Consider the following 16006-nt stretch of genomic DNA (forward strand, 5'->3'; position numbering starts at 1 on the left):
ATTAATTGTATAAGACAGAGCAAAAAAAAAAAAAAAGCAAAAAAAAAAGAGCAAAAGCACACCACATATTGCCTAAAAGTCAGCATTTGTTTTTGAGCTTTCATAGTATTCAGTTCAAAACAAATATATGCGTAAGTAAATTGCAGACATTATAAAATAAAACCCCATGTTGATTTGACAAGAAAATACTAATTGGTAAGAAATTGTAGTTTATCAAGCCAATGTTCCAGCTCAATACATAGCAGCTTAAACATGTGTTGGATAAAGTAAAAAAGCAGCAGAAGCAGCAAGAATGGCAGAATAAGACAGTGATACAGGTGGAAAGAAAAACAGAAGAAAAGAATGGAGAGAGGGTGGAAAGAAGGAAGGGAAGTGGAAGGAAGAAAGGTGGGAAACTTTTAGAAAAAATAATTAAGGAACATTTGATGCTCATTGCAGTGCTGAAACCAGAACATATTTCCTAGATCTTAGTACTTGAATTTTTACAAGCAAACAAAGTACTTAATATATATAAAACAGTGTACATCAAAATAATATATGAATGTTGAGTGTTTTGTGTGTGTGTGTGTATGTGTGCATCTTTCTCTTCAAAGCCCAACCAGAAGCCATGTACTTAAACAGTTTTACAAAGTGCCACTTTGATTTTAGACATTCTACCTTATACAATTAAAAATGAGTAATGCCCTGGTAGAAGCAGGTTAAAATCACATAATCGCATCTTGTTTGATAATCAAACAAAGGATTCTCCAAACAATTTAATCCCACACATCCTAACTCATCAACACTAGCCATTCCTGTTGGTCCCTTTATCCTGGAAAGCTCATTATTATTGTACTAATTTACTTGAATTGACATCCTCAAGTTTACAATTGTAGCTGAAGTATTTATGTCTGGAGTACTTTACTTACTGTGCAATGAATGACTTTTTCACTTTTGTATGTACCTGGTGGCAGGACTCCCTATAAGGCACAGAACTCCAAAGGATGTCCAGTATGAAGAAGGAGAGCCTTACTTCTAGTACTCGGCTGTTGAATGGTACTTTACAAACCAAGAGAGGGTCTCCTAGGTGCCTAACACGCTGTTAAAATTTAAAAAGCTCTGGGAATTCCCAACTTTCTGAGCCAAGGGCTTAAATTTATTTTCACCCCAAGGGATCTTTCAGAAACAAGAGAGCATGTCTTAAATATTATACATCTTAGAGCACCTTCTCTACTGGAGAAACCAAAAGCTCTCATTTTATTGGAACCCATTGGGTCTGAGCCATTTCTTTCTACATTGCATGAAAAACAAATTGAAATGACAGCATACAAATAGAACTATAGGATTTTGACTGTTTCTGAAACAGTTATTTAGTAAATAAAATAATAAATACCTAAGGAATACGCAGTGAGAAAAAGGCAGTCTCTTCAGCAAGTGGTGTTGGGGAAGTTGCACAGCTGCATATAAAGCAATGAAGTTAGAACACACTGCCATATCATACACAAAAATAAATTCAAAATGGATTAAAGAATTAAATATAAGACAGGACACCATAAAGCTCCTAGAAAAGAACATAGGCAAAGCATTCTGTGCCATAAATTGTCCCAATGTTTTCTTAGGTCAGTTTCCCAAGGCAATAGATATACAAGTAAAAATAAACAAATAGAACCTAATCAAACTTACAAGCTTTTGCACAGCAAGGAAACCATAGACAAAGTGAAAAGACAGCCTAGGACTGGGAGATAATACTTGCAAATGATGTGACAAACGAGAGCTTAAATCCCAAAATATACAAATGGCTCGTACAATTCAATAACAAAAAAACAAACAACCCAATCAAAAAATGAGCATAAGACCTAAACAGACATCTCTCCAAAGAAGACATACAGGTGGTCAGTAGGCGCATGAAAATATGCTCATCGACATAATATGTTCAAGTGCAAATCGAAACTAAAATGAAGTACCACCACACCCCAGTCAGAATGGCCAACATTAAAAAGTCTACAAATAATAAATGCAGGAGAGTAAAAAGGGAACCCTCTTACACTGTGGATGAGAATGTAAACTGATGCAGCCATTATGGAAAACAATATGGAGGTTCCTCAAAAAACTGAAAATAGACTTGCCATATGATCCAGCAATTCTACTCTTGGGTATATACCCAGACAAAACCATAATTTGAAAAGATACATGTACCATTATGTTTATAGCAGCAATATTTACCTAAATGTACGTTGCCTGAAGAATGGATAAAGATGTGATACCCACCCATACACAGAATATTACTGAACCTTAAGAAAGAATAAAATAATGCCATTTGCAGCAACATGGATAGACCTAAAGATTATCATACTAAGCAAAGTAAGTCAGAAAGAGAAAGACAGACACGTGATATCACTTATATATGGAATCTAAAACATGACACAAATAAATATATCTAAGAAACGGAAACAGACTCACAGGCACAGAGAACAGACCTGTGGTTACCAGTGGGGTGGGGTGAGGGAGGGAAGGATGGGGAGTTTGGGATTAGCAGATGCAAATTATTATATATAGGATGGATAAACAATAATGTCCTCCTGTAAAGCACAAGGAACTATAATCAATATCCTGTGATAAACCATAATGGAAACAATATTAGTATATATATATATATTTAACTAAATCACTTGGCTGTTCAGCAGAAATTAACACAACATTGTAAATCAACTATACTTCAATAATATAAAAAATAATAACTGTCTTAAAGTATTCCATACAAATATGCACTTTCACGTTGTCAAAATTTAAAATATGTAGAGTTGCTTCATGTAAGTTTGGGGCAAAAACACCAATTATTTTCTCCAGAAGTAACAAAACAAAACTCTCAAATTTATTTTCCTGAGTAGATAATAAAATATGTTAAATTAATTTAGTATGTGACATTAGTTTGTATTCTTCTAAACCTTGTTTATTTCTTCTCTCAAGAACTTATTATAGATGCATCTCCTGACAGTATATAAAAGTCTCTGTGAGTTTTAAAAAGATACTAAATATTGCATAACAAGAAAGTAATATAATTCATTAACTATTTTCCTGGATTTTAAATTGCTTCTAGCTCACCAATATTATGGTGAATAATTATGCCATCTTGGTACATATAATTTTTGTGCACTTTTTGTATGTTTCTATGGGATAAAATGTTCAAGTTAAATTGCTGGACCAAAGTATATCCATTTTATAAATTCAATTCTTGTCAACTTTCCTTTCAAAAAAGTTAGCTAATTTTAAAAAATGTTAGCTAATTTTACTTGAGAAACCTGTATGCAGGTCAGGAAGCAACAGTTAGAACTGGACATGGAAAAACAGACTGGTTCCAAATAGGAAAAGAAGTACGTCAAGGCTGTATATTGTCACCCTGCTTATTTAACTTATATGCAGAGTACATCATGAGAAACGCTGGGCTGGAAGAAACACAAGCTGGAATCAAGATTGCTGGGAGAAATATCAATAACCTCAGATATGCAGATGACACCACCCTTATGGCAGAAAGCAAAGAAGAACTAAAGAGCCTCTTGATGAAAGTGAAGGAGGAGAGTGAAAAAATTGGCTGAAAGCTCAACATTCAGAAAACTAAGATCATGGCATCTGGTCCCATCACTTCATGGGAAGTAGATGGGGAAACAGTGGAAACAGTGTCAGACTCTATTTTCTTGGGCTCCAAAATCACTGCTGATGGTGATTGCAGCCATGAAATTAAAAGACGCTTACTCCTTGGAAGGAAGGTGACTTACAGATAGCTTGAGAAGAGAGAAAAGATTTTAGTATATATCCAGAATACCAAATTATGAAACATCAACAATATTTGAAGAAAAATCTAAAATCATCCCTCACCAGTCTATTTAGTCCTGTGTAATTAATTCTCATTCTGCTGGAACTTGGATTGGCAAACTCATGGCTCCATGTGCTCTTCTAACGTTCTGGAGATTGTTATTCAGTCCATCAGTAAAATATCAAAATTGTCTTAAGTAATGTCATCAGAACCCTCTACCCAAGAGTTAATAATTGGTACAGTTATTCATGGCCTTCCCAGAGGGCTCAGTTGTAAAGTATTTGCCTGCCAACATAGGAGATAAGGGTCTGGGTCTGGAAGATCCTCTGGAGAAGGAAATGGCAACCCACTCCAGTATTCTTGCCTGGGGAGTTACATGGACAGAAGAACCTGGAGGACCGCAGTCCATGGGGTTGCAAAAAGTCAGACACACTGGGTGGCTAAGCATGCACTCACAGTTATTCATGGGGGCTCTGAGACAGTCTTTTTTAGTTGAAGAAGCATCTGTCCTGTGGCTGATTTCATGAGCTCCCAGGGAAATGTCAGAGTAAATCAACAACCAAAACAACACAAGTATTTGCAAATAACAAAATACTTAAAATGGCATATTCATTTTATTACTGACATTTTTCAAAAGGGAAAGATCAGATAAGAGGTCATGATAAGACAAGGAAGCTTGTTAGTTCCTGTGGAATACAAAACAAATATAATAAAGTCAACTTAAGAAAAAAAACCCAAACAATGGGTATGAATTTGAGCAAACTCCAGGAGATAGTGAAGAACAGGGAAGCCTGGCACACTGCAGTCCATGGGGTCACAGAGATGGACACAACTTAGAGATCGAACAACAAAAAACTAGACAAAATGTCTATATGGATAATAATTTTACCTATTTTCAAAGAAAGTATAATATCTAATTTACAAAAATGAATGAATGCAATCTTTACTGAGAAAGAAATCTTGAGCTGTAACAATATTATACTGAGACATAAATATGTATAATATACAAAAATTTATTAAACATATATCCAAAACATAGAAGTTAAGAGTTTCAGAATATCTTTATAGGTACTAAATGCCTGCATTTTAATTAAACTGCCAACTGAAAACTACTGCTACATTCAAATTAAAGAAGTAGGTCATGACCAAGTAAACTTTTTTTTTTTTAAATAAATGAAATTACTATTACTACATGGTAGTTTCCTCCTGTCAGGCAAAGCACCTTTAGATTTCTGACAAATCGATATGGATTATGAAGAGCAAGACATTAACAAATCTCTAGGAACTACCATACATACAGAATATAACTTGTGAGATATTTATATTAACATTTTAATTGTACCAATTTAACCTAGGGAAAACAGAGCATCTCTTCTAATTTGACAATTCTTCCTATTGAATCCATCCATCATAACATACCTAATAAACTTAAATACTTAGAGTACCTCCCTTTTTATAATGTGAAATAATAAATCTTTGTGATTTTCCAGTGGCCAATGGGAAATCTGAAAGATTGTTTTAAGAGGAAATATATTCTGCAATTTTTTTTGACTGCAGTAAAATTGAAAGCTTTAATTTTATTTTACTTTAATATTCAATTTTGGGAAGGCAAAAGTTAACACTTGAAAAATATTTGTACATTTAACATAGGATCCTAGGTACTTGAGAAACAATACTTGCTTATTTATTTGCAAGTGCCAATAAAATTATAAAAAAAATAGAATGTAACTGATTGTAAAGAACCTTAGCTGTTTTCTAACTGAGGAATCATTTTAATAATCAAAAACATAAAGTCAGCATAACCATAGAAGGTTATTCTGTCAATAAAAATAATCTTTCCTATATAGGGAGATCATGTATGTTAAAAGTATGAACGTTTATACTGCAATGAACATAAACAGAGAAAAAAAAACTCATCAAAATTTATATTTAACCAAATTGAATTATAACTCTGATTAACTTGTGTTTCATTATATTTTGTAGTATGTCTCTGAAAGATACATTTCCAGAATATGGAAATAGTGAAACCCTAGAATCTTGCCAGAAGGTATATAAAATAGTGCAGCTACTGTGTAAAAGAGGTTAATGGTTCCTCAAAAAGTTAAACAGAATTTCCATGAGATCCAACCATTCTATTCAGGTATATACTTGAAAGAATTTAAAACAAATATTCAAATGACACTCATGTGAATGTTCATTGCAGTATCATTCTCAAAGGCCAAATGGTAGAAACATCACAAATGTTCATCAACTGATGAAGGCTAAACAAACTGTGGTATACATAAGAAATGGGATGCTATTCAATTAAGAAATGGAATAAAGTTCTGATACATTCTGTAACATGGATGAACCTTGAAAACTTTATGCTGCATGAAATAAGCCAGATATAGGAAAAGAAATATTGTATGATTGAAACTGAGCAGGACCCTGAGGGACCCTCTTGGATTAAAAAAAACAAAACAAAATGGCTCCATTTCCTGTTTACAGAAAGAAAAAAGAAAGAGAGAAAAATAAAATACTTCAGTCTCTTAGGCCTTCTCCGATTAGAAGGCTCAAGCAATTAGGACAATAGTCACAGGACTCCTAGTTCCTTCTGAAGGGATACAGATAACAATCTGATGCACATCTTTGAGCAGTTCTATAGAAACCAAGGCTTCCCTGGTGGCTCAGCAGTAAAGAATCTGCCTGCCAATGCAGGAGACACAGGTTCCATCCCTGCGTCTGGAAGATCCCCTGGAGAAGGAAATGGCAACCCACTCCAGTATGCTTGACCCAGACCTGCTCCCCCTGCAGGTGGAGGATGTGACTACATGCTGACCTCTGGGAGCATGACTGGAACCAGAAGTTGATGATTGATATTCCAGAAACAGCATGGTGTTGTTATACCACCAACCAACCAGAAGGTCCATAAGCTGAACACATATCTTAAGACCCTCTCCCCTACACTTTTTGCCTTTAAAAATCTTGGCCCTGGGCCAGCCAGCAAAATGGATTTGAGATAAGCCTGTGTTTACCATGGGCTTCCCTGATAGCTCAGTTGGTAAAGAATCCACCTGCAATGCAGGAGCCCCTGGTCTGTGTATTTCCCATCTTCAAAGTTGGTGCCTACTTGGCTAGTGACTTTGCTCCAGGCACTGGTGCTGCAGTTTGCTTGGTCTCACTGTGCATCAGGCACACAAACTTAGTTTCAGAAACATGATCCAATTTTTATTAAATATTTAGAATATGGAAATTTATTAGTTCACATTGGGAATATACTTATTATTACTGAACTGTATACTTAAAGCACTTAAAAATGTGAAATTCTAATTTGAAACGTTTTGAATATGAAGATTGAGAGACTATATCTGACTTATAGTGAGAAAATAAGATCAAATAATCCTCCAAAATAATTTAGGTCTTAGTTAAAAGGTAGATAAAATTCCCTTCTTAGATACTCACCATTTGACTATCTCCTTTCACATTTTTGTTAAAAACTGACTCAAAGTCTACGTTTATAATGCAACACTTGGGATTTGGGTTTGGTCACTAATTCATCTTAAAGTGTAATCCAAAGAAATCCTCCCAAATTTTTAAATTAATATATAATTTCATAAGTAATTGTATTTTCCAATTTAAATAACTTACACAATCCCTAATTTTTTTATTTTTCCACTTTGCTTAAAATTTGCATTGTCACCAATTGTCAAAGAATGCAAACATCTTCTAGGTTCTGAGAAAGGCAAGACAACAGATTCCTCTCCATATCCTTCAGAAAGAACGTGTCCAGCAGATACCTTGAGTTTAGCCCAGGAAGATTCATTTGTATGTTTTAATTTCCAGAGCTGTAAGATAGCAACGTTGTGCTATTTTAAGCCATGAGTTTGTGGTGATTTGATTTAGCAGCAATAGGAAATGAACACATCTACCTTAAAGCATGAGTATCCTGCGCTTCTTTAACTAGAAATAATTATCTCCAGTGACTGCTTTTCCACTAGCTGCTCATCAACAGTTTTAAAATACATTATTAAGACTCTCCATCAGATACAGCTATCAATCAGTACCTAATCTAAAATTTCCCTCAGGCTCAAAATTAAGCTACTTGAAAAAAATGCATAAATGGTCTTAATAGTCTTATTCTTTTCAAATCATTTTAAAATACATTTTGTTGGAGTTTAAAACCTGCATGGAAATAAATGAACAATTTAACAATTTTTTGTAAAATTGGGCATCCACATAAATATCACCTAAATAAAGAAATAACACCCAAATTTCCTCTGCAGTCTTTCCTGAACATAACTTTACCACTGTTACCACATTAAATCGCTATTCTGACTTTTATAGTGTTCAGTTCATTATTTTTCTTTTTATTGTGATTATATAAGTGTGCATCCCAAACAGCATAGCTTATTTGTATTTAAACTGAAGTAAAAATCATTTTCTCAACTCCATTTGCAGTCAAATTTTGTCTCTATTGCTCCATTGAAACTGCTTGGGCAAAGGTCCCCAATGAACTCTAAATGATTAATACCAAATCAAATAACCTATTTCAAAGCCTGTCTCCTCATCCCTGGACCACCGGTCAATATTTGATACTATCAACTGCTGACTTCTTAGATATCTGTGTTTTCTCAGCTCTTCCAGCACCTCTCTATTCTGGTTATTCACTGGTCTCTCTGGAAATTCTGCTCACTGTATTTTCTGGCCAGTCTCTGAGTACAAATATTGCCCTCCTCAATCCCAAATTCATCCCAGGGGCAGGGAGGGGATGAAGAGGCAACACAAAGAAATTATTGTAACAAAGATCAATCTGTGCAAAACCAATTTATCTTGGAGGAAATCTATTAACATTATCACTCATGGAAATAATGCTCTAGATATTCAATATATTTACAACTTAAGGAAATAATCCTCTGGATTTGGAGAAGCGTTGGAGGATATAAAGGATTGTATGTCCTGGGTATCTAAATACAATGCAAGATGTTTCTGGGGACAGAATAGCTATGATCAGCGTGATGATTTTGATCTCTATGGACTTAAGAAGAGCTTAGGCTGGAAACAGAAGAAAGGAAGCCTGAAGCAGAACTAGCTGTGTGTTCTAAGCTTATACCATAGATCATTTGGAGATCTGGCAAAGACCCACAAAAATTAGCAATGGGCAGCTCTGTCTGGTTTATGCACACCTTATGCTTCTCTGAGACCCTATACCATAGGGATTGGATATAAGCCTCCAGGGAGAGCCAGAACCAGTTTTTTATAAACCTGCTCACTTGGTACTATGCTCAAGGCAGGGAGCCTTAGGAGGCTCCAGCTGCACCATGATCCACAGAGGTTGTGTCCCTGCCTCAGAGTCTGGTGAGTGATCGAAACACCTTGGGTGAGTTTAATGCAAAGCACGCTCTTTGTATACTTGGGATGGAAGTCAAGAGAAGTCATGAGCTATGCTAGATATGGTTGCAAACTTGACTGTGAGAATTTCTGAGGCAGGGTGGACATTTGTTGGAGGTATCTAGTATCTCTCATCCTCTATTTGGGAAACCATCCCTGACTCCTTTCCTCATCCAAAAATCAGTCAATTTTTTAAGATTAACTGCAAGATAAATTTCATTTATGTAAAACATACATTAGATAATTGATAATAATTAATGTAAGAAAGAAAAGAAAGAAACAATGAAAACAGAAAGAAAGGCAGGAAGGCTGGGAAGCTGGGAAGGAAGAAAGAGGGAGAGAATAAAAACTGGAAATACGGTTTCTAATTCTCACACTGCATTGTAACAGAGGTGACACCAAGTATTTACCAGGGAAGCTCTTACAATGAAGAAATAGTCTGAAAAGGAATGTTATAAGGGACTGATAATATTAACTCTATAAGATTGTTGAAAAGCATAATAGCTCTGTATTTATACTTTGAAGAACTGAAATGATTTAGTTTATATAGCGTTCCTCAGGTCAGTGCAAGTAACTCCAGGACTCTGTGCAACTTAGTGTTCTAAAGCAGCATTAACACCTTTAAAGATCTGTATGGCCATAGAGCCACCTAGAATCTGGGCAACATAGTAATGTTTCTCAGAAAGTTGTATATTTTTGAAAAAAGAATTTTAAAATTCATAGTTCCATAATCTATTATAAACATTAGAAAATGTTCAACAAAATGTCATAACCACTTTATAACAGCATGACAGTTAAAGATCAAACTGTTGAGGGAAACATTATCCAGAGAGAAGCAAGTATTGCCTTACACTGCAAGCTCTGGCATTGTCCAGAGGTGTTCTCTTCCATTCTGTTATCTCCTGTCATTTTAGCATTTTTTTGTGAACAAATACAGACATTTTGTAATGTGTGTCTCTTCTCTGTGTACACATGTGTCAAAAATGTAGAGCTGCTCCTTACTAAATGTTAACATTCAAAAATCCTTTAAGGCTGTGGGAGAGCAGGAAATATCCAGGTGTCTAATTTTATCAGACAAGAATGCAGACTGGAATACTTCAACACAGGGAAAATCTAGACTCTCAGTTATTTAGTGAGTGCTTGGAACCCTTCTCCTTCATGCATCAGAACCAATACAGGAAGCAACATTTCCACAATTACTTAAATATCACAATAAAATGAATTTGCTTTCTGAGACACAAAGTTTTACATTCCTTTTAGGGATGTTGCAGAATCTATTTTATTCATTTGTTATTGTTTAGTCTCTAAATTCTGTCCAACTTTTTGTGACCCCCTGCAGTGCAGCCTGCCAGGCTCCTCTGTCCACGGGAATTCCTGGGCAAAAATACTGGAGTGGGTTGGCATTTCCTTCTCCAACGGATCTTCTGATTCAAGGATCAAAGCCACATCTCCTGTTTTGAAGACTGATTCTTTAGCACTGAGCCACCTGGGAAGCCTATATTGTATCCACACTACAGTTTCCTCTTTATCTGCCTCATCATTATAAAGTGGTTACGACATTCTGTCAAACAGTTTCTAATATTTATAGAAGGTTATGGAAGCCTGAATAAAATATTCTCCCACAAATAATAATGCTGAATTTCAGGGATTTTTTTTAAAAACTTTTATTATCTATACTTACAGGAATTTCATCTTATTACATTTTGAGAGGGGTGCTTTTCCTCTCTGTTGAAAATATACTGTGATTAACAGTCTATAAATAAAACTTATTAGGGGCAGTTTGATGGATACAAATACTCATTGCCAACCTCTCCCTCTGTAACCACAATTCAGAGAGTTTTTTCAGAACAATATACGTGATTTCCAGGACTCATCCGCCCTCATATCTCAATTAGCGTACTCATATAAAATTCCAGTATTCTTCTTTGGATCACAGATCCATCTCAAACATGATAGGCCTGCTTCTGCTTTTTGCTGTCTTTACAGAGAGCTCTTCTCCTTTTCCTTCTTCATCTTTATCATCCTCTTTTACTACTTGTCCTATAATTACTGCCAATGTTTACTGTTAAATTACCCCATTTGTTTTGGTTCTGACCATTGTTGCTCACCCTCCACAGAAATTCATTAGTTTCTCTCTAGACTAACAGATGATATGTGGAATGGGGATTGTAGGTGTCTTTTATTACTTTATCTGGCAACATTACAGTCAGTTTATGAAAAAGAATTAGAATATCATGATTATTTAGGGCTTCCCTGGTGGCTCAGACGGTGAAGAATCTGCCGGCAATGAAGGAGACTCAGGTTCAATTCCTGGGTAGGGAAGATCCCCTGGAGAAAGGAATGGCTATCCACTCCAGTATTTTTGCCTGGACAGAGGAGCCGTGTGGGCTACAGTCCATGGGGGTCACAAAAACTGCTCATAACTGCCACATATATGACTGCCCAGGAGGTTGTTAACAAAGAGACTCATCATTCAATGCGAACAAAGTTTCTTTAGAACTCCATGAACTCAGATTTTGCACTTTAGTCCTTTCTTTAATAATTGTCCTCAAGGGACCCAGAATCATTAGAAAGGTGAGTCATGGAAAGCAGGATGCAGATTCACACTTGGGATTCTTTATCTGTCTCATGGTCAGTGCCCTCATGAACTAGTTTGTGAACGTGTTCTCTGGTGACCCATGGGTTATAGGACATTCAAAAACACAACTTATATATCGTATACCAATATACGACTTAAATTGAATACATAGCAGGAATTCAGTAGTTGTGTAAGACCACTGAGAATATATTGTATCTCCAACAACAAATACTATCTAGTTTTCAACTTCTTCCTCTCACATGTCTGGACCAGCTATTCAGATATTTTTAGAGAGGTAGAAGTAGGATTGAGAAGAGACTTAAATCCAGTAAACAAACACATCAAGTTTAAACCATTCCTGGTGTCTTCTTGTCACAGATATTACTTTTGATGTCCTGACTGCCAAAGCAAAAGATACATCTGGTAATATCAGGAGTTCAGAGTTAATATTAACATTTTTATATACATTAGTTCCTAACCCCTGAGCACTCATTATATACAGTTATCTGAATCTTGGTTTCCTTATAACTCTATTACATTATAAAACTATTTTAGATTATGCACATGGACTCTGCTCTCAATACAGAGTTACCCTTTGCATTTTTTTATACCTTGAAACATCTTCTTAATAGGAACGAATTTTCTATATGTGAAGGGCCAAATTTGATTCTGATAACTAGGGCAAATCACCAAGAAGAGAGCACAGCATTATTCCTCAGGCAGAGGTCAACAACCTTTTTGGCATCAAGGATGGTTTGCCTAGAAGACAGTTTTTTGCCTCCTGGACTGGAAGGTACTCAAGTGCATTACATTTATTGATAACTTTATTTCCAATACTATTACATCAGTTCTACCTCAGAAGATCACGCATTAGAACCCTGAGATTGGGGAATCTTGTCCTAGGGAAATTTCTAAAGGAATATGATTCAGTGTTGTGACCAGAGCAGTATCACTGTAGGCATGGGCCAGGGGTATCACATGGGATGAGTTGATAGAAAATGCTGTGAAAGAATAATATTGTGTTGCTTCCACAATTTTTAAAGGGCAAAATTCTCTCAGAGATATGGCAATTCCTATCAACAATAACGCCAGCAGTTTCTTCTTCATACTGATGGATTTCCCAGGACTGGAGACTGCTCATTGCTGGACAGCTATTCCTGTCTGCTTCATCTATGTTCTCTCTTTGCTGGGCAACGTCACCATACTGTACGTTGTCAAGTCTGTTCCTGGCCTCCACACTCCCATGTACCTCTTCCTAGCCATGCTCTCAGTGGCTGACCTGGGGCTCGCAGTTTCCACCCTGCCTTCCATGGTAGCTGTTTTTCTCTTGGGCCAGAGGAAGGTGGGAGCTGCAACCTGCTTTGTGCAACTTTTCTTCATCCACACATGCTCAGTAGTTGAGTCAGCTGTGCTGTTGGCCATGGCTTTTGACCGCTGCGTGGCTATCCGAGAGCCCTTACGCTATGCCACCATCCTGACAATCAAGCGCCTCGGGGCCATTGGGCTGGCCAGTGTGACCCGTAGTGCTGCCCTCCATCTGCCCCTGCCTGTGCTCCTTGGAAGACTGCAATTCCAACCTGTGAATGCACTGTCACATTCCTACTGTGTTCACCCTGATGTTCTGAGGCTGGCCAGTTCCAGTACAGTTGTGAACAGTGGCCTTGGGCTCTTTGTGATGCTCTCCACATTGGGGGTGGATGAGGTCCTCATTCTCCTCTCCTATGTGATGATTTTGAAGACAGTATTGAACATTGCTTCCAATGCTGGACGGCTGAAAGCCTTCAATACTTGCACTTCCCACATTTGTGCTGTACTATTATTTTATACACCCCTGGTCAGCCTGTCCGTGATCCATCGCTTTGGGAAAAAGAAGCTGCCAGCTCAGATATACATGCTTCTCTCCTATTTGCACTTTCTTGTACCTCCAATGCTCAACCCAATTGTTTACACTGTCAAAACCAAAGAGATTCGAGCACACATTCTGAAGGTGCTCCAACCCAGTAAACTCTGAGCCTCAGGGTTGCAATCCTGGTTATGATTACCAGCTTGCTGACTGAAGATTTCTCAGAGAGGAGGCAGAGAGTACTTTTCATACAATCTAACAATTGTCAGAAACACTGACCAAAATACATTATGGTGTTTTTCCAGCCTGCTTAACACTGCCTGCTTAATGAAAAACAAACTAAACAACAAATGTGTTTCTTATTTGACAAAGTCATTATCAGTCTGCAGACTACTCAGATTATTGCAGAGGAAATCGACAGCCTCCTGAGAATATCATTTTTCATGTAAAAGCAAGCAAATTAGAAGAGCAGGATTCCAAAATGACATCTAATAATGTCTTCCAACTAAAAACCTAGAACCATACAAAATTAAGCTCAAGAGAGCTTTGCTTTGCTGTACTGTCTGAAAATTTGACAAATATGTGAAATCAAAATATGTTTTTCTTATGATTTGCATACAACTCAAGATGTGGGTTATACTGGTTAATGTAAACCAAGTAGAATATTTCAAAAAATTGAGGTGCATTTTGAAGAAATAAATACATTAGTTATCATAATAAAATATATTACAATGTGAATATTATGCAGATCAGCGTTTCTTTAAGCTTCATGAGGTATGAAAAGCAGATACAGACTCCAATATTCTTCAGCCCTCTGAATGTAATTAAAGCACTGCTCTTTACTTTCTAATAAAAACATGGGATATTCTGAGCCTTCATAAACTATCGTGTTATAGTCTTTGAATGATGAATACCATGTACAACTGAATTTTCTCTGAATTTTAAGGAGGATTTTAAAAGTAAGCAAAGTTGTCATCCTGCAAGGCCATTTTTATGAGAATTGACTAGGCTTTCATAGACATGTCAAAGCTAGAGAAACTGATTTGCTCTGGTGTCATGGTTTCTTTCTTTCAAAAGTAAATCTTGAGTTAACTTCTTTGATAAAACTGCTCTATTACAAACATAATCTGTACTAGAGATATAGGGAAGAGCAAATTTTGACTCTATATTGCATCTGTTTCTTTCATTTTTAATCTTTGGTTACCATTGATTTTGTTCACTAAAATGATATTGTGTGTACATAATGGCCTGCCATAGGGAAACCTGCCCCTCTATCTGAATGTTAAACCAAAATGCCTTTGTTCAGGACCCTGTCCACAGGTAGATATCTACAGCAAGGAAGAGATTAACACATCACTTCCCTGAGACTGGCAATTCCAGGAGACATTTGTAAGATTAATGACCTTCTCCTTTTACTTCCTCACCTTCCCCCCCACCATCTGTGTTATATTAAAGAATCTGGCATCCAGACCCCACTAAGATGTTATTTTTAGACAGTAGTCTGCCATCTTCTAGAGCAGCCAGCTTCCTATATAAGGTCATATTGCTTGCCTCAATACCTAGTCTCTCGATTTATTGATTTGTTATGTGGTGAGCTTCCCTGACAGCTAAAGAATCCACCTGCAATGCAGGAGACCCTGGTTCGATCCCTGGGTTGGGAAGATCCCCTGGAGAAGGGATAGGCTACCCACTTGAGTATTCTTGGGCTTCCCTTGTGGCTCAGGGGTCAAGAATCCACCTGCAATGCGGGAGACCTTGTTTTGTCCCTGGGTTGGGAAGATACCCTGGAGAAGGGGAAGGCTACCCACTGTAGTAATCTGGCCCAGAGAATTCCATGGACTGATTGCATAGTCCATGGGGTCCCAAAGAGTTGGACAAGACTGAGCAACTTTCACTTTCGTATGTGGTAAGCAGAGGGAGCTTGGATTTGGTAACACTAGGTAACATTAGGTCAAATAAGTCTGTCACTCACAGGCTAATACTTTCCTCCATTAGGAAGAGAACTGCTCTAAATTTGCTTTCAATTTCCCTGTCTGAGCTTGTAAAATACAGTCAGGCAGAAAGCCCAGATGGATATGAATTTCACATCTTGTTTCCTTTATCACAAGAAATCAAAAATCTTCCTGCTTGTTTTTCAAGGTTTGGTATATTTTACATATCTTGCCCAGAGTTAGAATTATTTATTTATTAGTTGGAATATGTTTAATATCCATTATTTCTTTATGACATATAACATGAAGGTGGAAATTGAAGTGGAAAATTTTTCGAGCCTCTCTATTTTTCTGCATTCATACTCAGGAATTTGACAAGTAAGTGTGTCTACAAAAATTAAGCTTTCATTTTATTTTGCCTATACTGTGAAACAAAGAACTTTACAAAACATTATTTCATAGTAGCATTAATTGTCTTGATTTTTAATGCTGTGGCT

General features: G+C 36.7%; 1 protein-coding gene and 1 long non-coding RNA gene across 2 annotated transcripts in view; one reads left to right on the plus strand and one right to left on the minus strand.

Annotated features, from left to right (window-relative positions):
* Positions 1 to 16006, minus strand: part of LOC145525717 (uncharacterized) — a 141327-nt gene that overhangs the window by 98577 nt on the left and 26744 nt on the right. The gene's annotated exons all lie outside the window — the stretch shown is intronic.
* Positions 7435 to 14243, plus strand: LOC145525675 (olfactory receptor 51G1-like). Its single transcript, XM_081539202.1, has one exon. The coding sequence runs from the start codon at positions 12799 to 12801 to the stop codon at positions 13744 to 13746; it is 948 nt and encodes a 315-aa protein (XP_081395328.1). The 5' UTR covers positions 7435 to 12798; the 3' UTR covers positions 13747 to 14243.

The sequence above is a fragment of the Giraffa tippelskirchi genome, chromosome 11 (assembly GCF_054371585.1).
Source record: "Giraffa tippelskirchi isolate mGirTip1 chromosome 11, T2T-mGirTip1v1.2.pri, whole genome shotgun sequence".
In the NCBI taxonomy this organism is placed as follows: domain Eukaryota; kingdom Metazoa; phylum Chordata; class Mammalia; order Artiodactyla; family Giraffidae; genus Giraffa; species Giraffa tippelskirchi.

What these genes read in the sequence shown, in the direction of transcription:
- LOC145525675 (XM_081539202.1), top strand. Translation starts at nt 12,799, where the DNA reads ATGGCAATTCCTATCAACAATAACGCCAGCAGTTTCTTCTTCATACTG.